Source organism: Camelus dromedarius, chromosome 5, assembly GCF_036321535.1.
Source record: "Camelus dromedarius isolate mCamDro1 chromosome 5, mCamDro1.pat, whole genome shotgun sequence".
Taxonomy (NCBI): domain Eukaryota; kingdom Metazoa; phylum Chordata; class Mammalia; order Artiodactyla; family Camelidae; genus Camelus; species Camelus dromedarius.
The window spans coordinates 5,971,519-5,993,492 of NC_087440.1; the positions used below are offsets into that span (position 1 = coordinate 5,971,519).

A 21,974-nucleotide genomic window follows, 5' to 3' on the forward strand; every position below is an offset into this window, starting at 1 on the left:
TGAAATACTGATTACCTAGGTGCAAATCTTGACTATGCTCCTTAATCTGTGCCTCAATATCCTTATCTGTAAAATAGGGTTAGTTAGCCGTACCTATTTTTCGAGTTGTTTCGAGTTGATACTTGTAAAATTATTATAATTATTATTTAAGCTTAAAATACTAAAATGGTTTCACATCTTCCTATGCTTCCCCAACAAGATGTAGCCAAGAGTATCGGATTTGAGCTCCTACTAGTAATTCACTGTTGACCTTGAGCAGGTCTCATTTTCTTGTCCAGGGTCTAAAACAATGCTTGGAAAGTAGTAAATGTTCCAAGATGGTCCCAATGCATGTTGCGGGATGAACAAACTTCAAAATGAGGATATTGTAGCAAACAGATCGCCAACACACCCTCTAGTTTTAATACTTCATGTGATTCATTATCTCCCAATAGGGCCATGGGGAATATAGGAAAACACCACTGCAGAACAACACACCATTTGCTGAAAAAGAATTTCGACGGTATCTACACAAATTATAACATCTTTTACTGTGGCAATTAATCCAGTATCATCTCTGCCAGTACTAGACTGAAACGAAACCCAAACATAAGAAGAAATAGACGTTTATTTTGTACAAAGCGGCCGTCAGTGTCCGGGAGGCCCCAGGCGCAGGCGCGCCCTCAGAGGGGCAGGAGGGGGCCCAGCAGCAGCTCGCCGCGGCCCAGCAGGCGGCCCCGGTTCTCGGCCTTGACGCGCACGGCCAGGCGGCGCACCTCGTCCTCCGACAGCCCGTCCAAGCACAAGTCCTGCTCCAAGACGGCGCGGCGGCTCCGCCGGACCACGGCGCCGCGCGGCCGGCGCGTCTGGCCCGGCGGCTGCAGGACGAAGCTGACGCGGCAGCCGACGGGGGCGCGGGGCTCGGCGGCCCCTCCGGCCGGGCCCTCGGCGGGGAGCAGCCGGACGCGGAGGCGCCCGCCGGCCCGACTGTACTCGGCGGCCAGGCGCAGGGCGCCGCCGGCGCGGCCCAGAGCCACGGTGCCCTCGGCCTCCAGGCGCTCGGGCCGCGGGCCGGGGAGCGGCGGAGGGGAGGCGGCGGGGGCCTGGGTCGGGGGCCCGGAATTGGCGTGGCGCTTGTCGTCCTCGTCCCCACTGGAGACGGAGCGGTCGCGGGCCAGGCCGCGGCTCCTCCGGGCCCACAGCGCGCGGCGCAGCAGCCCCTCAGGGACGCGTACGAGGCGGCGGCCACGGCGCCTCCGGGCGAGCGCGTCTGGGGAAGGGCGGGGGGTTCCGGGCGCCGCGGCGGGGGCTCCTCCCCGGGGCGGGAGGGGAGCGTCTCGGCCGCAGCCGTAGGTGCGGGCCCGGGGGCGGGGCGCGGGCAGGAGCGCCGGCAGGAGCGCCACGGAGCCCGGGCCCCCGAGGAAGAGCGACTCCCTGCGGCGGGTGTGCGGGCTCTCGAGCAGCGCGCAGAAACCGTAAACGGTGCGCGCGCGGGGCAGGTGCGGCAGTGAGAGCGCGGCCTGCGAGCGCGGGTCCCAGTCCGTGTGCCCTGCGGCGTCGTCTGTCCCTGCTTTTTCGCCCCAGAAGTCCCGGACTGCAGCCAGGGTCGGACAGGACGCCAGTCGCGGGGGGATGCAGAACTCGGGGATGCGGTCTGGGGTGAGCACGTTTGTGCACGCGGCGGGCGTGACGGCCGTGGATCGCCCTGCCCGACCCTGGAAAAGCCGGTTCCTGTTCGGCAGGAGGCGCTCCGGTCCCAAGCGGAGCCGCTCCAGGCACCACATCAGGCAGCAGGTGCTGGATCCAGGGGAACCTCCGCTGGAGCTGGTCAGCCTGCAACGCACAAGCGCACACGGATCGTCAGCGTGAGCCTTGCAGGACGCAGCAATTCCTGTCTCTTTTTCTAATAGGGTGTTTCCTCCTGCCTCCCCAGGAACAAGGCAAACTGCCCTTCACACTGCTGTTGCATATACGTTTCAGTGTTTCGCTGACTGCAAAACTTTCGTTTTTCCTTGTCCTATCTCTACTCCGTAGCAGTAGTACACTTTGGGTTTGTTGCCTTAATCTAGACCTGCCCTCCCTGGCCTAAAGCGGAGATTCTCAAAACGTTGGCCTTGCGCTGTCCTCGGTGCCAAGAGACACTCTGCTTGTGTTTCCTAAATCCTTGGATTATTGCACTCTAATCCTCAGAGAGAATTAAAATAATTAACATCCTCAACAAGATATTCGCCTTGCTCCCCACTTTTAAGCGCAAAGAGCCTCAGACGAGTCCACAAGGGAGTTAAGCAAGGCTATAGTTCTCTCCTAACGTACCTGGGGTCCAGCGTCATACAGGCCTCCGCACGGTTCCGACGGGGGCACCAACCCGGAGAGGCGCGCAGCGTCTGGGAAGTTCAAAGCACACGCGACGGGGTTCAGTACGGTTGTTTAAAGACTGCCGGCCTGAGCCTTTATACCTGGGGCCTGGAACGCCGGCCAGTGGGCGGGCGGGAGCGGCACCGGTAGGTAACCTGATGCCAGGCCTCCCAACTTTCCCTCTGCCACGTGGCTGGATCCGCTGCGCAAATTCCAGACACCCAGTTCTTTTTCCCTCCAGCTTTGGGTGGAGATGTTTCTGTTTCCTCATGTGCAAAAGAGAGTTAAGAGAGTTAAGTCTGCGATATATCGCAGTCATTGTGAGGACAGATGGATGGACTTAATGAATGTGAATCACAGAAGCACTCTACACCCACCATTAAGGTGAGATAAAAGTTGAGATTGTCTTAGTTTTACCTAATGTCTTCCCCCAAATCCATGCTTTCTGTTGCTCAGCTTTCGAAATTCCTTACCTGCCTTCTGGTAAGGTTCTGATTTTAAATGGTTTTTCTTTGTTGATTACAAACCACTCTGGGTACAGGGAACCTTACTGGCTGCTGGAAATATTCTGTATCTTGATCTGGGTAGGCTTACAGGGGTCTATCCATATGTAAACAAAAGTTATCTCGCATACACTTGGCTAGCTTAGGTTGAAAGACATCTGGGGCATTTTGTTCAGCGTTTGGGTGGATGCTATTTCTGCTAAGATACTGCCTTGCAAATTAATTTCTTGTTCAAATAATGTTCAGTAAATTAAATTGAATTAATGCGAAGGTGATATCAGAATGGGGCATGTGCATGTTGTTTCCAGAATAAATACCTACACAGGCACTCTGCTTGATGATTTATAGTCTCTAGAATTGTCACATACACCCTGCAAATTATGATGATTTGTAGTAAACTTATTCAAGTTCACATAATGATGGGAAATGGAGGGAAATATATATACTAATGGGCATAAATGAGTTGTTTTGGGAATTAAACACCTCTAATAATGCAACATACTTAACACTGTGCTTGGAACATGGTAGATGCTAAATACACAGAAGCAATGATTGTTATTGTTAATAAAGTTAGAAAGGAGGTAGTAGAATGTAGTGGTTAAAAAAAATGGGTCTGAAATCAGTAGTTTTGATTCTGGAATGGCAGCTCACCATGTGACCTTGAGCAAATTACTTATAAGAGGGACCCAGGAGAGCACCCTTTCCCCTTCTGATGATAACAGTATCTAGCTATGTAGCTAGATAGCTATAAAATGAGATAATGTATATGAAAAGTTTAGCATAGAGTCTGACTGTGTATATTTATACACATTATAATTACATTATATTTATTGTTATTACAGAAGAGAGCAAATGTTCATTAGTTCATTTATTCATTCAGAGCAATGTTTCCTGAGTGCCTTCTGGGTCCCAGCCACTATGCTAGGCAGGTAGCCCCAGGCTGTACAAGATCGTATCAGCTGTGTCCATCTGTCAGGAGAGGAATGAAAGAAATGAAGAGGATAAAATATTTGGACTCCATCTGGCTGAGGCAGGAATGAGAAGAGACTGTTGAACACACTTTGTCTGGGGGCAGGGTTGGTAGGTCCCTGGATTTGCCATGCCCCTGACTAGCTACTTCTTGGTCTTGATATCATCTCCACTCCTGGCCAAAAGTCTTGGGCCAGTGCTAAATCTATGGGAGAAATGATTACCCAATTACATACTTGAGGGTCATGTGAATGTGTTTTGACTCAACTGTTCTCAGGAGACAAGATGCTGTTAGTTTTGCAAATGAGAGCCCTTGGTTAAAATGGTGTGACTCAAAATCTGAGAGGTTGTCTGAGAAGTTGGTAAAGCAAAGTTGGGTTTCGAAGGGAGAGATAATTTAGAGGTAAAGACATATAGACTTTGGGATCAATCTGTCCTAGGTTCAGATCTGTTTTGCAACTGTTTAACTATGGGATTGTGGGCGGGTCAATTAACTTCTTGGAGCTGAAGTTGTAGAGTGGGAGTTATAATACCTACTACACAAGATTGTCGTGAGGGTTAAAAATGCAGGAAATGTCTGGCACAGTCACTGCTGGCTAACAGCTGTTATGACACAGTTTTGCTTGGCTAGGGATTAGGTGATTCACACATGGATTCCTTTAAAAACATTTCTCTTTCTGGCCAAGCCAAGCAGATATGCTTTGTTTTGTATTAACAATTCACCTTCCTCAATAACACTTTGGAAGCATTTCCTGTATAAGCTTGAAAACAGCAGAGTTGTGTCCTTGTGTGACTGGTCTCCTGTGACCGCATTAAACCTTATGTTTTCCTTACCTCGGAAGTATGAGCCCTGCGGTACTTGGGAGAACAGAATAACAGGATGAGGCCCTGTATCTGGATCACACAAATTTACTCAGAGGAAGACTGCGATCATTCAGCGCTCACAGCTATGGGGACATCCAGTGATGGAGCTGGAAAACAATTCTACGAAGTAAGCATACATGCATCCCACACCATTAAGGTCAGAGGTGCTCTTGGAGTGGAAGGAAACTGAACAGTTTAAAGCCGACCTAAAAAATAATATATAGGAGATAGGGTGTCAAGGAAAGCAAGAAGAAGAGCATTTACAACCACATAAAATACTGGTGTTCTGACTTATTCATCTCATTCAGCAGAACTAGAGTATGGAGTAATGGAAAGAACACAGATCAGGGAGCTGGGACACTTGGGTTTTAGTTCTGATGGCTGCTAACTTGTGGTGGGACTTTAGCAAGTCCCTTAATTCTCCCTTGAACTCAGTGTCTCCTTCTGTCAAAGGGTGGGGTTGGATTAAACAGATGATTCTTGTTCTCCTCTGTCTCTAACATTCTGCAATCCAGTCATGTGCTTTCTCCCAGTGAAGCTTCCTAATGTTTCTGAAAATCCATGGCATCCTGTGTATTCTCTAGCTTTCTCCTCCTTTTCCTCCCCTACCCCACCCCACCCCTGGTCCCAATCCCTTTTGCTTTTCTCAACAAACTGGAAGGCTGGGGAATGGGGTGTGGGTACGAGGTAGTGTAATGTTAGAATTTCTTGTTTTTCAATTTTTAAGCAAGAGTGGTTAATTTTTTTTTAACGTGTCTCTAATTTCGACTTTTGTTTTGACCAGAAATATTTTGCTCATCTGTTTTTATTGCTCCAACCCTCAGTGCGGTTTAGCTCTGCAATTGCCTTTGTTATCCCTCTCATTGTTCTGAAGCCAGAATGACTATAAGAGCTCTAATGACTAGAATGTTCCTTTCCTTTAGTTAACCTTTGTATCCAAATTCTTTTTGGTATAGCGCTATGCCTTTGAGAGCTAATGATGTTTCTTGACATTAGTTACAGTTTGTTTTGGATTAGGACTGTAAATTTCAGACTTTATCAAGAATTACGGGAAATTTGGGGCATAACTCTGCGCACATAATGACCAATCCCCTCAAAACATACTTAAAAAGTAAAATGTTAAAACTTAAAAGCTTTTTATACTATATGGTAATAGCATTATTCCTGCTGACAATTTTGAGCTGAATTTTTCCATCCTAAGATTTTCCATTCTGTCATTAACCTTTCAAAGTCAGATCTCTGAGAAATTACTTACAGGTGATTTACCTGTACTTACTTAAAAAGAAAAGTTGGTGGCAGTGCTCAGGGAGCTGAAGGAAATAAGCACCTTGCAATTCTATGCAAATTACCTAATTTTAAGTAAATCAGTGACTTTAATTTTCCTATGAAATGGGGACAATAGTACTATCTTCATCACTCATCTCACAGATCTTTTGTAAGGCTTACTTGAAAATGCATACCTTCGCATAATAATGGCATGATAACCCATGAAGTACAACTGAAGAAGTATTAATAAAGTGTAATAATGCTTATAAAGGCATGCATATGCATTATTCTTTCAAAAGTGTAAGGTAGCATAAAAGTGCAAGAAATTGGTATTACACAAGGATTAGTATTGCCCACTTCTCCCACCAGATTATACCTTCTGTTCCATTTTCTTGACCACACTATTCTGTCCATGGCATCTTTCACATCATCTTCACTGTTATTCATACAACCTTGCATTATTTGTTTTTTAACTTTTTATGGTGTGTGCCTATCTCAACCAGAACGTGTAATTTTTTTTTTTTTTTGCATTCTCCTGTGCATATACAAAGAAGGGTTGTTGGGGGCGGACTGGAAATAAATTTGGGACAGGTTGAAGAGGGCTTTCTGAACGCTGAATTGAGTGTTTTTGAGCAGGTAACTTACCTAAGCTCACATGTACTTTGGAAAATTAGCTCTGGTGACAGTGTGCAGATGGATGGAGAAAGGAAAAACTGGAGGCCAGGTCAGTTAGGAGGTGACTGCATGGCCCAGATGAGATATAAGGAGAATTCTGGAAATACGGCAAAAGCATAATAACCAGGTTTGGCTGTTAACTGGTTGTGGACGGTGAAGGGAAGAAGTATAAAGTGCTTCAAAATACATCCTAGGTAATTTGTCAGGGTGACTAATCTAGGAAAAACCAAAGGTTAAGGATTTAGCTTCTGTGTGCAGGAGTGAAGGATGGAGGTGGATACTGATAACACCAATACTGGTTAGTATTGGTTCATCCTTTTACATCTGTTTTACATAATATCAGTTGTAGAGATTTTGACATTTTTTCTTCTCTCATGGGCTTTGTATTTAAGTAACCATTTTTCTTTTTGATTGTCTTAATCTGTTCAGGCTGCTATTACAAAATACCATAGGCTGGGTGGATTAAAATCAATGCAAATTTATTTCTCTCTGTTCTAGGAAGTCCAAGATCAAGGTGTTAGTTGATTCAATGTCTGATGACGGCCCACTTCCTGGTTCATAGATGGCTGTCTTCTTGATGTATCCTCACATGGCAGAAGGGGCAAGGGAGCTTCTGGGTCTCTTTTAGAAGGGTATTAATCCCATTCGTGAGCTCTGCCTAATTACCTGATTAATCCCAAAGGCCCCACCTAATACCTTGACAAGGGAGGTTAGGATTTCAGCCTACGAATTTTAGGGGGTACAAACTGTTCACAGCAGGTAAGAGCAATTCACACATAGTTTTCCATACATAAAGTGTAGCAAAGCATTTAAAAAACTTGTGACTACAAATAATATTTCTTAGGTTTATTTTAGCTTACAGTATCTCAACAGTTTTTTGAAATAAATTTTAGGGGAAAAAAATCCTGTTCTCTGAAGAGAATTGGCTTGTCAATGGGTGGTTTCATTTAACTAACTTAAAAAGTCCTTGCATTATAAAAGCCCCACTTTCTACGTCTTGCCACACCAGAAGCAGTTCAAGATTGCATGAAAGAACGCGATAAATAAGTAACAGCTAAGCCATACCTTAAGGAAAACCAAGGAAGTACTACGTTTTGTTTATTTCTGTAATGAGGTAGATAACTAAGAAGTAGCCCCTGAGTTAAGGAAGAGGCAATCAGGCACAAAAGAGAGTAAAAGAACGAGTTAACAAAATGCATATTCAGTTTCCATTTTATCTGCCATTTTACGATGCGGCTGTTTCCCCTCCTTCCACTTGTAAATTATTAAAGTGTGTTTTCAGGAAGCAAAAATTGGCGGAGAGCTGGTTCTAGGTGGAGTTGATAGGTAACAGCGCAAGTGTGCAGGGTCTCCTTTTCCCCTCCTGAGGGGATGGTTACTTAGGAGGCGCTCAAGGTGGACTGGAGGCCTGGGAAGCGCCGGGCTGCCACCGGCTGGGCTCCGGGCGAGGCGCCGCAGCGCTGCTTTCGGCCGGGACGAGGTCAACAGAAGGCGACGGCGGGGAAGCAGAGCGGACAGAGATGTCCCCGCGCTCAACAACTCCTGCCCTCCCTTCTTCTCTACCATCCCTTTCCTCCGGTGCAGGCTTCCCCGCTGCGCCTCCGCCCACTCCCGGACGGCCGGGGCCCCAGGGGCCACCTCCCCGAGGGGGCGAGACTGCCGTGGGTCCACGCACCTTCCGGAGCCGGCGGCGGCGGCGCGCCTGCGCACAGGCCGGGTCACGCGCGGTGCTGCGCGGCGCGGGGGCGGGCCGGCGCCCGGGGGGCTGTCATTCGCGGCGCGGGTCGCCGCCCTCAGCTGCGCCGGGCGGTTCCGGCTCCTCCTTCTCCCGCGCCGCGGCCCCACCATGGTGCTGGAGTCGGTGGTCGCGGACCTACTGAACCGCTTCCTGGGGGACTATGTGGAGAACCTGAACAAGTCCCAGCTGAAGCTGGGGATCTGGGGCGGTAAGCAGGAAGGCGCGGCCGGGGGGTACGGGGGGGTGTGCCGGCGCTGGCCGAGGGGCTCCAGCCCGGGCCCTGCTCCCTTCACCGCGCGAGGCTCCGCCTCCGGGGAGGGCGCTTGGCGGGGTCCCCTCCCCGGGCGGCAGGTGTGGGGCGTCGGCAGGCCTATGCCCGCCTCCAACGCCACAGGGTCCCGGGGTGCCGGCCCAAGATGGGGAGGCGCGGCCGCGTCGCGCCCGGGCTGCCGGGGTTCCCAGCGTTCACGTACCTTAGGCCGAAGCCCCTGCCCTGTCCTGCCTGCGCACCTTGGGGGGCCTCCCGCTGCCCTCAGCCTGGCCCCGTGGGCTCCGCAGCATAAAAAACCCTCCCTGCTCCCGCCCCGCGTGGAGCGAGGATGGCTGCTTGGTCACACGCGCTCACAGTGGCACCAAGGAGAAGAAAGAGGAAATTGTCTTTCAATTATCTCCCCTGGCAGTGGTTAGCGAGCAGGGGGAAGATATTTACGAAAGGCCTGTCGGTAGGGATTCTTACTCATAATTCTTTCAGCTGTTGAGAAAGTGACTTTTGTTTTGGAACGATAGAGCGAAATTCAAGCCACGACCAGCATCATCATTAATTAGGTGCTGCTTGGTTGCATGCGGAAGAATTTACACCCCTGTTTCTATCCTAGAGGCTAAGTGTATAAGATGTAGAGAGTAGCGTGCTTCTGCACTCTTCAAGAAGCTTAGTTATTTGTACCCCTTACATGTTAACCTTTGGGGACACTGGGGTTAGTTTTCTTAGTCTACAAAGTACTTGGAGTTTTGTCAGCTTTGTAGGGAAAAATCAAAGGACTCCTCAAATAGTTGGAACTGCTTTTAATTCAGTCAATAAATAGTTTTGGGTCTGACTGATCTGTCCAAAGGTAGCCACTAACCCCTGTGCCTGTTGAGTATTTGCAGTGTAGTTAGTGCAAATTGAGGTGTGCTGTAAGTATAAAGTACACATCGAGTTTTGAAAATACTCAGGAAAATACTCTGTTGTAATATCGCAACAGATTTTTATGTTGATTTCATGGTGAAATGATAATATTTGAATATATTGGGTAAAATAAATTATTAACATTCATTCCCCCATTTCTTTCTACTTTTTAGGAAACCTGACTCCTAAAATTTATAATTACATACGTGGACCATATATTTATATTGGGCAATTGTGCTGCCCTAAATTATGGAGGAGCCAGCTTTTAGTCAGTTACTGATTGCTTTATTGGTTCACTGGTTTGCCCAGCAATACATACTTTGCTCACACGCCCTCCTCCAATGCTAAGTATGGTGCAAGAGAAAGAGAAGTAAAGGAGACATTTTAGGAAGTAAATGTCCAGTGCCTTCTGCAGGGATCAAGTGTTTCCCCAGATTATAGTCTAATAATGCCAATTATTATTAAATTATTATTATCCTTGTAGTTTGTAAGTATTATTTGAAATATGAAAAGGCTCTGGGCTAGCATTTAGGAAACTTGGGTTTTAGGTGGTTGTGTTGGACAAATCCATTTACCTTACTGGCCCTTGATTTCTTCATTTTAATTTCACCTTTAATACAAAAAAAATCATAGCAGATAGTATAATATTCCTCTGTAATCACTATTCAGAATTGTTTGCCCAAGTTATAATGCTTTGCCCTATTTACCTTAGATGTTTTTTGAAAGAAAGAAAGTGTGGGGATACATTAGAAGATTCCTTCCCTTCCAAATCTTATTTTCCTTTTTGTCTAAACTTAGGGGTTGAACCAGTTAACCCCTAAGTGTCCTTCCAGTGCCAGTACTCTGTGATTCTAATTGTGAATATTTTTTTCCTGTGAAATTGTGACGTATACTGCCTGAGGATTTTGAACTTTTTCACAACTGAAATTAAAATGCCGTAATGATAATTTTACACCATTTCCCCCCTCTTTCTTGGTGAAGTGTAGGAAAGGAGACTCTTTTCTTTCATCTTATTTTCTTTTTTTACAGTTAAGTATTCTGCCTGTGGTCAACATCAGCTTTATAATAGGCCTGAGCAAATAAACCCATTTCCTTTAGGAAGTCTCTCCAGTGTGCAGTCCAGTCGGGTTTATCAGCCCATAGCTGTGCTTCTGTAAAGTTTTATTGCCTTTTATTTGTGTGATAGTTATAAAGGAAGGAATAAAGCATGAACTTTTGAAGTTATTGCTCAGTATATTGTCTTTAACATTAATTCCCTCATTAAGATGGAAAGGCAAAATGTGAGTTGACTATTTCTGTTCTTTGAAGAAATTTATCTTAAATTTTTATGGTAAACAAGTGGGATTATTAATTTAATAGAACTGCTGATTTTTATGACATCTATGATGTTGACAAGTTTTATAAAGAATTTAAAATTATATATAATCTTATGTGAAAACAATTTGCTTTAGATAAGGTTTATGAGTTATGATCGAGTTTGATTTTTTCAGTCTTTTTTCTTGTTAGGTTTTCATATCTTTAGAAAGGGAGAAATTCAACCCTCAAAAATTTCACACAGCTAACCTTACTATTCTTCCCTATCAAAAGGTAAGCCAAATTGATACCTCTTCGACTAGTCCGTGGCAGTGGTTTTCAGCCCTAGATGACTGCCTCCTAGAGGGTCGTTGGGATGTCTGAGACATTTTTGGTTGTCACACTGAGGGGCAGAGGTGTGCTGTTGGTATCTGGTGGGTGAACCTCTGAATACTGCTGCATTGCACAGCGCACGGGACAACTCCCTGCAGCAAAGAATTACTCAGCCCGAATGTTTGTTGAGAGACTCTAGTCTAAGGAGAATATTGGAGATTGTATTCTGCATTTATAAGAGACCTTCTGGTGCTAAGCAAGTTGTAGTAAGAAATTAAAAAGGACTTAGAGGAATTATATGCTTCATGAAATTTATAACTTAAGAGAGAAACAGCTGTCTCAAGAAGTGACTAGGTATCATGTCAGTAAAAATGCATAGTCTTTGCTTGGATGATATCAGGAAGTAGTTTTAAGAATCAAAATGTTGTCTTGACATAATTTGAAAAACAGTGTGCTTTGCAGACATTCATACATAAACAGGTATTCACAGTGAAATCCACTATAAACAAAAGTTACAGAGTGAGAAAGAAGGGGAAAATTATCGAAATGTCTAGAATCAGGAAGTATACTGCAGCTATTGCCTTAAATTGGAGAAGGAAAAAAAAAAAACCCAGAACAAAAAAACTTTATCATTTTTCTTCTGTTTCTATTCTTTTAAAGATTTTTTTATGCCAAGCAATTCCTGTATATTTTTTAGTGATTTAAAGCAGAATGATTTTTTAAAAAAAAATTCTTGCTGTTGTGTATAAAAATGAGGCCCTGATTATTTATTAGCTGGGGGACCCTTGAGCAAAACATTTTAATTATTTAAGCCTCAGTTTCCTTACCCCTCTTTTAAAATGGGGAAATAATACTGTGTTTGTGAGATAAGTGATGTGAAAATCCTTTTTAATTGTAATTGTTAAATTTTTAACACTGATATTAACAGTGATGATACACAAACAGCCAAGTGATGGGAAACAGCTTCCTTGTTTTATTTTACAGGCATACCTTGGAGATATTGAGGGTTTGGTTCCAGACCGCTGCAATAAAGTGAATATTGAAATAAAGCAAATCACATGAGTTTTCTGGTTTTCTAGTATGTAAAAGTTAATGTGTAGACCACACTGTAATCTCTTAAGTATATAGTAGCATTTTGTCTAAAAAAAAAGTACGTACCTAATTAAAAAATACTTTACTGCCAAAAATGCTAACCATCACCGGAGCCTTCAGTGAATCATGATCTTTTTGCAGTAGGAACATCAGAGATCACTGATCACAAATCACCATAACAAATGCAGTAATAATGAAAAAGTTTGAAATATTGCAAGAACTACCAAAATGTGACACACAGACATGAGGTAGCAAATACTGTTGGAAAAGTGGCACTGACAGGTTTACTCCATGCAGGATTGCCACAAACCTTCAGTTTGAAAAAAATGCAGTATCTGTGAAGCTCAGGAATGTGAAGTGCAGGAAAACCAGGTCTGCCTGCATTTTTATAAGTATGTTTCTTCTAGACTTCAGACTTAAGGGTTTTCACATTCTGTACTGTGATAATTTTGTGTAGAGCTAATACTGCGTGTCTAAACCTGTCTTATTCTCCAAAGAAAGTTTTTAAAACAAAACAAAAAAAACCCTATTTGCATTTGAATTTACATTTATGGTGCTTACATTACCTGCCAGTTAGTTTGTAAGGCAGATTTTCAAGGGTTCAGAAAAGTGCCTGGTGAGCATGTTGCTGCCTATGCAGGTAGGAAGGTTCATCTAGGTATTTGTTCCCCACAAACTGGTACCAGAGATAAATTGCACAGCCCTTAGCTATTTGAAACGTGTCCAAGATATAATTGTTTTAAGAATAACATAGATTTGAAAAGGTATGTTGAAACACCAGATCTTTTGCAATTTGTTTTAAGTAGGTTTGTTGCAATGTAGAACCTTTGTCAGTTTGATTTTTCAAAGTGATCACTGTGGAAAGTCATCAGGGAAATCCTCTGTTCAGAATTCTGCTGCTCTCACTTCCATTTGACAGGTGGAATATTCGTAGACAATGTGATGTGTTGGATGCAAAGGGTGGTTATGAGGACTTCCTGGTCACCAGTAGGAGTAGGAGCCAGGCGGAGTGCCCTCATAATTTGTAAGCTCTTCACATCAGGTTGAGTCTGTGCTGATTACTGACTGTATTGTCCTTCACGCCACCCCTGACACTTTCCATCAGCTGCCATGATGCTGTTGGAGCAGAGCAACATAAGGAAGGAGGAAACCTGGGATCTAATTTCATGTCCAGTACTTCTGGTTTAGTGGCTTTTGGCACGTCACTGACCAGTGACCACTGGCTTCTTCTCTGTAAATGAGAAGGTTAGGCAAGGTCATTTCTTCTGGCTTTAAGCTTCTGTGACTTGAACAAGGCCAGAGCAGCGTGAGTGCTTCATTAGGTGGTGCTGCCTCTTGGTCTGCATTCGTGGTAAGAAGTGGTAGTCAAATTATGTTTCTTTCCTTTCTGTTCTTCACTCAGTACTGGTGGGCAGAGAGCCACAGTCATGAAATATGACAAGAAAAATGAAGTTCCAGCCACATGCTGATATTTGCAAATCCAAATCTAACATAGTACGTTGTCTTAACAGATAGCAAGGGCAGCTAGAGAATGCAAAAAACCCCAAAACAGGCCTCTTTGCTTCTTTTTACCTCGATACCTAAAACATAGCAGTATCTAAGTGTTTTTAAACTTGTAGAGGAATTTTTTTCTTATTCCTTTCTTGCCAGCCAACACTTGGTGTAGTGAAGGCCACATTTCTCACTAGCTTGTCCTGGAGCATGTAAAATAAATAATAAAAAGTTCAATATTGTCATGGGTTTAGGCTCAATTATTATTGATCAAAGCAGAGCTTAAAATTGTTTATTGAAACCTCTTTTCCACATTCTTAAATAGCACTATTAACTACAAATTCAGCCCTTTTCTACAACTAGAACTGGAAGTTGGTGCTTGGGTGACCGTTCCTCTAGGAGGCTCTGCCACACTGCTCACTCTTACGAGATCCCTGACGTGTAATTGAAAGGGAGAAAGTTCACTGGTGACGTGGCAGCTTTCCATCTTTCTTTGCCAGGGCTTCCTGTTTCAATAGGGAAACGGAAAGAGTAAGAGTGAGTTGTTTCCTCTCCCCCATCCGCTTTCCCCGCCCAAGACAAAGTCGCTGTGAACTCCTATTAAAAGGAGACTGGTTAATTTGGGTTCAATAGGTAGATTTAGTTGAAATGAATTGATACAATATTTTCTTCAGTGTTCTTTACTAAAACGTTACTTATTAAAGAAATTTGATTTATACTTTAAGCAATATCGTCATTTACTTCAGCTCACGTCTTTGGAAAATGAATGTGTCTGAATAATTTGATGTGCTGTCAGATAAATAATGAGTATTTATGATACAGATACAAAAAGGAAATCTTAAAAATACATAGCACCACACACTCTTTTTTTCCCCGTTTTACAATATGCAAAGCTAGTTTCATGGATTAGGGCATGGCGTTTTTGTTTGTTTTTAATCACAGTTTGGGATTAATATGTTTTATATTAAGAACATGAACTAGGGAGACAGGAGACATAAGTTCTATTCTTAGCACAGCTACAAATTAAAAGTACGAAACTGACCCAACTGCACTTCCTGCTTCTGTGTTTCTACTGTGGCACTGTCCTTCTTCCTATCATAAACCTTGACTCTACCCTCTTTTCTGGTTGTGTCCTTGCTGGTTTGTACTGATTTGACATTTAGTTACTGTTTTTGGATTTCTTCACACTCTTTTAAAATGCAAAGACCAAAAGGCATCTCAGTGCTGGGTCACATTCTTGTGTGGCATTTATTTTTTTCAAGGAAGATAGAATTTTCTTCTGAATTAAAATTCTCTACCCTTTCTGCTCTGTACTTTGGGAGATAGTGTAATGTTATGAACACAGCATTGGGCGACAGGAGATTTGCGCCCTGGCTCTACCACTTACTACGTTTATATAATATTCTTTCTTAGGCCAGTCAGTTAATGTCTCTAAGCCCCAGTTTCTTTCTGGGTCCTGCCTCCTTCACCAGGAGGCTGTGAGGATCATGTAATGTAATACATCTGAGAGTGTTTTCTCAAATATAAAAGTTTATGTTCTTATTGTAGTCATTTCTATTTTGGTATAATATGCATTCTAAATAATTAAATGCATTCTCATTAAAATCAGTATTTATTGACTACCACGTATGAGGAGAATCAATCAGGAATTCATAATCAGGTTGGGGGTTTGTATAGCTAAGTGCCATAAATAAGGGGTAGCGGAACTGAGAAAGTTCAGGTGGGTTATGTCTGACTGGAGGTTTTTAACATCAGCACTCTATTTCTTACATTTATTTTCTAGACTGTGTTTTTAAAAGCCATTCTTGTTCTTGTTCCAAGTTATGCCAGTACCATTTGATTTTTATTCATAAATATACCAGCTTATTTTCTACAATTTAGCAACCATTTCTATTTCTGTTGTAGTTTTTGAGGTGACTCCAACTCTGCCTGCCTGGCTTTCATTTGCTAATTTAATGTGTTTTACTTTCATTTTCCTCTTCTGGTTCACTTGTAAAGATTATTTGATAAATTTTGATCCAAGATTTACTCTTTTAAGGTGCTTCTTAAAATAACCTTCAAGGTTAGCTTTGAAACTTTATATGTGACTCTCTGGCCACACATGCTCATCCAGAACGTTGCTAGTTTATTACGGGGCATCGTACAGAGTCAGAATGAGAAACCTCTTCTGAAGCACAGACTTCGTGTGTTGCTTACTCTCATCTTTCAGTCCTTTCCCATCCATCATAGAAGGAAATGTCTTCATAGGACTTCCTTTCTTGTGTGTCACCGTGGTCTCTTTAGAACTTCATGGGATTAGGGACCCTTGATTGCATGATTGGCTTTAGTGCCTTCCTTGCTGGCAGAGTTAAGTTTATCCATCTCCAGTTATTAGTCATTCTCCCCGCCCTGCCTTTTTCCGTTATTGGTAAAGATTAGACACAAATATTTACCTTTCCTCTAGGTTTTCAGGAACTTCCTTCCAATGGCCTTGTGTGGTTTTAGCCCGGGTGATCTGATTATAGCAATAAAGTTACTTGTGTGTGTAGAGAATTACATTATCTTAAAGTAAAAGTAGAAAGCTAAATCTTAACTTCTCCCTCAGTATTCTGTTGAATGTAAAATGGTTGATATTTAGGAGGATTTAGTCTTAATCTTATTTATTTATTTATTTATTTAGGCAGGGGAGGTAATTAGATTTACTTATTTATTTTTAGAGGAGGTACTGAGGATTGAACCCAGGACCTTTTGTATGCTAAGCATGTGCTCTACCACTTGAGCTATATCCTCCCCCTTAGTCTTAATCTTAATTAAGATTAAGATTAACCTGCTTTAATCTTAGTCTTATAAAGTAGTTCTATTTAAACAGAATTTCTGACATTCATGGGATAGACAGTGAAACTCCAGCACATGTATCTGCAGAGAAGCAAGCAGTTTAGTGGAAGAGAACTTCTTAGTACAGGGCCTTGCTTAGATAAGGCCCTCATCTGCTGCGTGCATGAGTGTGTCTTTGCCCTGGTGTAACTGGAAATATGCTGCTGCTCCTCCCCTTTTCTTTGTGTTTGGATGAGTGGCTCCTCCTTCAGTGAAAATAACTTATAGACTGTTATCATTCTTATTTCATTGTTAGATATACTGTTTGTTAGATACCATTCACATTTTTCAGAGAGGAAGTATGTGTTTGCTGACCTCCCAGCAGTAGAAGTAGATATTTTTATGTATTAAGGTAAATATTAGATATAGGAGGAATTTATATAAAGCATATTGAGGTTGCATTGATTAGAATTCACCTTGTTTTGTTTCCTCAGCTCTTATTATAATTTGTATAATAATTTTAACGTAAAAATTTAACATAAAGCAATAAAATAGTTTTCTTTATTGTAAAAACTAGAAAATACCAAAGAATGTTAAAAACCCTTAATTCTACCTTCTAGCAGTAATCACTATTACCTTTTTTTGGTCTGCCTTTCTAAATGTACTTGTGTAGCTTTGTTATCCATTTTGGTAGTTTTCAGTATTTCACAATACCATCTGTCACTTTATTAAAGAACCATAGTGCCACTGCGGTAGAAACAGTGTGCTGTTTATGAGGACATCTCTGCTTTTACATACATAATGTTAGCGCCTTAACAATTGTTAGAAAATGCTTCCTACCTCCTGCAGGTTACTCCTGAGCACTCCTGGTAACCATTGACCTGCCAGTTGAGAATCACTGGGTAGAACCATCAAAGTTCACGAGCAAGTTTACAAGTCTCCATGTGGGTCTTAGATCTTGCTCGACTGGTTTGGATTGCTTCACATATGCACTAGCGTCTGTGTGGAGCACTTCTTTTGGCTTGAACAGAGCTCCCAATTGTAATTTTTTGCATTTCATCATCTCACAGAATTAAATCCAGGAATATTTTTCTACTTTATGGAATTTTTGTATATGTAATCCTTTTTAAGGAATTTTTTCCCCCCAGCTCTTGACACATGTCAGTTTTCCATGACTACTGTGTTATCTCTACGTTTGGTCAGTGATGGCATCTTGTCATTTGTACCTCCAAAATAACTTTTTAACTTACTGATTCTACCTCCAAAATAACATTTTACTCTGTCTCTTCGACCCTGAAGTTACTGCCTCCTTCAGGCTTTCATTTCTCTTCAGTGTGTTGTAGAAGCTTTCCTCCTAGGATGCTGTAGTATTTTCTTCCCACTTGTGAGACTTCTTACCTCCTTCTCTCCTTTTATTGCAGTTTCTAGCAGTTTATTTTAGAAAATTTATAATATGTGTATACAAAGATGGAAATAACCACTGTGATTATTACGTTATGGTGTCTAGTCTTACAGTTGTTTGTTACCTATGTATATGTATAATCTCAAAATTGAATCAATCTGGGCATTCTTTAATCTTTTTTAAAAATTAGTATTTTATGAACATTTTCCCTTTCTACATTTTTTTGGCTCTGTATTATAGATGATTATGATTTATGCCATCTTCCTGGACATTTAGTTCTTTAGGCCCTCCCTCCTTCTTTCCCTCCCTTCCATCAGTCTTTCTGGTATTAAAACCAATATTGCAACATCCGTGTAGCTAAATTGTGTGGACAGGTCTGTTTTTTAGGATAGTAGAGTAAGGGTTCTAAAATACAGCTCAGATTTTGTCATCCTGTTGTATGCATTTTTGTCTCTCTGTTGTAACCAGTCTGAACTTTTCATCCTAAAAACTCTTCTGTTAGTCTAGCGCCTGCCAGCCTTTCTGAATTTATCTCCTTCCCGTTCCTCACACCCTCCAGCTGCAACAGCTCACTTGTGGTCTCTGAAATGTGTCTTATTCAGGCATGTCTGTTTGCCCTCTTTTCTTACGTACCCAGTGAATACTTCTTCAGTCTTCTAGCCTAAACTTCTGTGTGAAGTTCTTAATCTTCCTATGCAGAGTTAAGTTGCTCCTCATTCGCATCTTATGCATTCCTGTATTGGAATATAGAATATTTCCCAAATTTTAGAACTTTAGTCTCCTGTGCTAGGCTGTGAGTGGCATGCTCTAGTTCTCTCTCTCTTTCCAGCACCTAATTCATACTAGGTGCTTAATAAGTTTTGCTTGCATAAATCTGTGATCTGGGAAAAAGCAAATTCCTAACAATGGTATAATAGTGTTAAATATACTTTTTAATTCACTCCAAAATACTATGAAGAAAAAACTACTTGACTGAAAAATGTTTCTGGGGCTCATGAGAAGCATTGTATTTTTTTTTTAGAAAAATTAATGTGTCATGAATGATTAAGAAAATGCATAACTGAAGAATTTACACTTGCATTTAATGTTGAAACTGTAGTTTTAGTAACCCTTAGAGATATAAGAGAAATGAAGATTTTTCTTTTGCTTAAGTTTTCACATAAGCAAGAATATTTGTGTTGTATATAAACAAATATAGGTGCAGTGTTTAAAATTTGAGTCATGTAATCATGTCATTATGGCTTTAGTTTTTATAAGTTAATACCTGAATAGATTTTTGAAAGTTGGACTAATGAAAGAATAATTATTATTGGTAAGATAGGATGCTTGAAGTTTTAAAAGACTAACACAGTATTCCTGTAGAAGATATCCATTGACACCATGCTAAAGGAAAGAATCTTGGGTTACAGGATAATTGATCTGTTCTAGTAGTCACCACTTTATTTCCTTCTTTTGAGATTTTGGCTTAATCATTCAAAATGATGGATACTTTCTTTGGTTCTAAAGTTCTTTGATCTGAAAGCGTTCAACTTCTTTCTTATTGTCTATTTAAATGTCAGACAGTTTAAATATTTTATAATTCTTTTGCACTGTCTAATCTTAAGGATACTACAACTAATATTTTTGTCTATGAGTTGCAACTCTTTTGTTCTTGAAGTTTGCTTTGCTCAATTCTTACCATTATCACAGTGTCGTAGTGTTTGGTACTGCATTAAGACAGGTTATGCTAATTGGTATATTAACTTTATATTTTTCATCTTTTTCTTTTTTGAAGGTAATGTGGCTTTAGATAATCTCCAGATTAAAGAAAATGCTCTGGTAAGTTGTGTTTTGTTTTTGTTTTTGTTTTTCACCTGTGTTGACTAGTCAGTTAATTTGCTCTTAGAAACCTCTTAGAAACCCTCGTTACTAGGTATCTGGTATCAGGTACAGGTAAACTGATTGAGTCACTTGAAGAAGGATTACTTATTTAACAGTTTGCTCTGGGAAAATCTGAGATTGAAGATTTAAAAAAAATTTTTTTTTTCCTGATGATCAAAATAATATCTCTTGGAAAAATGGAATGTTTTTCCTTGACTTAATTTGACTTCATAACTTTGTAGTAGAATTTATCTTAATGAAATAGTTTTCTTCAGAATTATCTTTGCATATTTTTCAGGTAAATACGGACTTGATTTTAACATTTTATTTAATGAATAATTATATTTTTGGAAATACACTTGGCAGTCCAGTCTTACAATATTATCATAATGTTAAGAGGTAAAATAGATTTTGTAGCTCCAGAAAGTAATTTGTGTCATTTACTACAAAAAAAACCCATCCTCCAAGGTCCCCCCACCATCCCCCATTTGGCCATTTGGTATTTCCATGTTGGACTTAATTGGAGTTTATGAAGTCACTTAAGAATGGGTTTATTCTTTGATTGATGGGTTAGATTTATAATTAGCGTACAGTTTGTTTTATAATCCTAGCTTTGACCTCTGGCTGAGTTTCTACATGATGAACTGTTTAATTAGGGAGAGTCTTGTACACGCAATGCTCTCATGACTGGTGTCATGGAAGCCAGTTTTGGATGTTGAAGATCTTGGGGTAGAACTTAATAAGTAGCAATTTATTTTATTATTGACATAGTGGAAAGGTCATGGATCTTGTACTGTGATGTACCTGGGTTTGAGTGGTAGCTTTGTCTCTGACCAGCTGTGTGACTTTTGGCAAGTTTCTCAATTTCTTTGAATATCAGTTTAATCATTTTAAAATGGAGTTAATAATACAAAACAGTATGATATTTCTCTGCCTTTGTGGCTTGAATAAGATAAAAAGTAGAGCTTGACAAGTAGTGGACACACAAAAGATTTAAACTTTCTTTCCTTCCCTTTATATGGGATGCTACAACTTTAAAAATTTTATCCAAAAATTTAGAACTTAAGATTCTTTTGTTAGAGATTGGAACAAAGGTTTTTTTTTTTTTTTAATCTATTTATAAAAATCTTTTAGAAGGTAAAATAGAATTGTGGTTACAGGACACATATATATTTATATCTAACATACTTAGAAGATAAATTGAACTCTGTGTTAGCCTAATTTGAATTTTGGTTATAATTTAATACATTATTTTGTAATTTATGCTCCATTAATTCAAACTAGCTTCCTTTCCCCCAATTAAACTGGATTGGTGAGGTTTTACTTTGATATGGGTTCTTTACATTTATTTTGTGTGAAACTTCAGGAGGATTAAAATGAGTGTGAGATCACATTTAGAGCTAAGTGTACAGTTTTGTTTGTATTCTGTATAATATGAAGACCTTTGAATTTATCTGCCCCCCTCCTCTTCCTCTCCTCTTCCCCACCTCTTCCCCACCCCTGGACGGTAGAGCTACTCCCTTATCACCAGTGAGGATTTTTTGTTTGGGTCTAATAAAAAGATTTATTATCAAAATCTGTTAGTATTTTGTTCAGTCTCTGTTCACCCAAAATACTGAATAATCAGGTAAGTGATTAAATTGATTATTTCAGTTAATTGTTAATGGATTGATTTAGTTAATTGTTACCTGAAGTACGTATTTCAGGCCCAGATTTCAATAGTATTCGTATCTACTAAGGTACACCTAACAGAAAGGCTATTCTTTTTTTTTTAATTTAGTTTTTATTTTATTTCTTGCAGGGGGAGCTAATTAGTTTAATTAATTAATTAATTATTTTTAGAGGAGGTACTGGGGATTGAACCCAGGACCTCATGTATTCTAAGTACGTGCTCTACCACTAAGCTATTACCCTCCCCCCTCAGAAAGGCTATTCTGACTGGTTTAGTTTTTGGTAATTCTAAAGATTCAAGTGAACATTGTGAATATAAGTTATTGCTTAGTACTCTGTGAATACAGAAGTTTCTTTCTAGTGGTTTGGAATCTGGATAAGTGCAAGTTCATTATTATTGATTGGTACTTGTTAGTGACTTATCTAAAGTGAATGCTAATGTGGTAAATAATATGTTGAGAATCTGCCATTTCTTTTAAGATTTATTTATTCATTTCCTAAGTATTTCATTTGAGAAGGAATTAT

At 41.0% G+C, this 21,974-nt stretch overlaps 2 protein-coding genes across 7 annotated transcripts in view; one reads left to right on the forward strand and one right to left on the reverse strand.

The window, feature by feature from the left end:
• Positions 1-589: 589 nt before the first annotated feature.
• On the reverse strand, positions 590-2,567 carry C2CD4A (C2 calcium dependent domain containing 4A). Its single transcript, XM_031452950.2, has 2 exons — positions 2,293-2,567; positions 590-1,812 (listed from the first exon to the last, which is right to left on the reverse strand). Exons 1-2 carry the CDS (start codon positions 2,307-2,309, stop codon positions 663-665), a joined length of 1,167 nt encoding a protein of 388 aa, XP_031308810.2. The 5' UTR covers positions 2,310-2,567; the 3' UTR covers positions 590-662.
• Positions 2,568-8,384: 5,817 nt separating this feature from the next.
• VPS13C (vacuolar protein sorting 13 homolog C) overlaps positions 8,385-21,974 on the forward strand; it is a 157,441-nt gene continuing 143,851 nt past the window's right edge. For 4 of the 6 annotated variants that reach the window (XM_031452951.2, XM_064485545.1, XM_031452953.2 and 1 more), the window contains exons 1-2: positions 8,386-8,557; positions 19,693-19,736. In XM_031452951.2, coding sequence (XP_031308811.2) covers positions 8,458-8,557; positions 19,693-19,736 — 144 coding nt within the window. In that variant the 5' untranslated portion in view covers positions 8,386-8,457. Of the gene's footprint in view, positions 8,558-19,692; positions 19,737-21,974 lie in introns of all 6 variants that reach the window. The other 2 variants (XR_010380837.1, XM_031452952.2) reach the window with 2 other exon arrangements.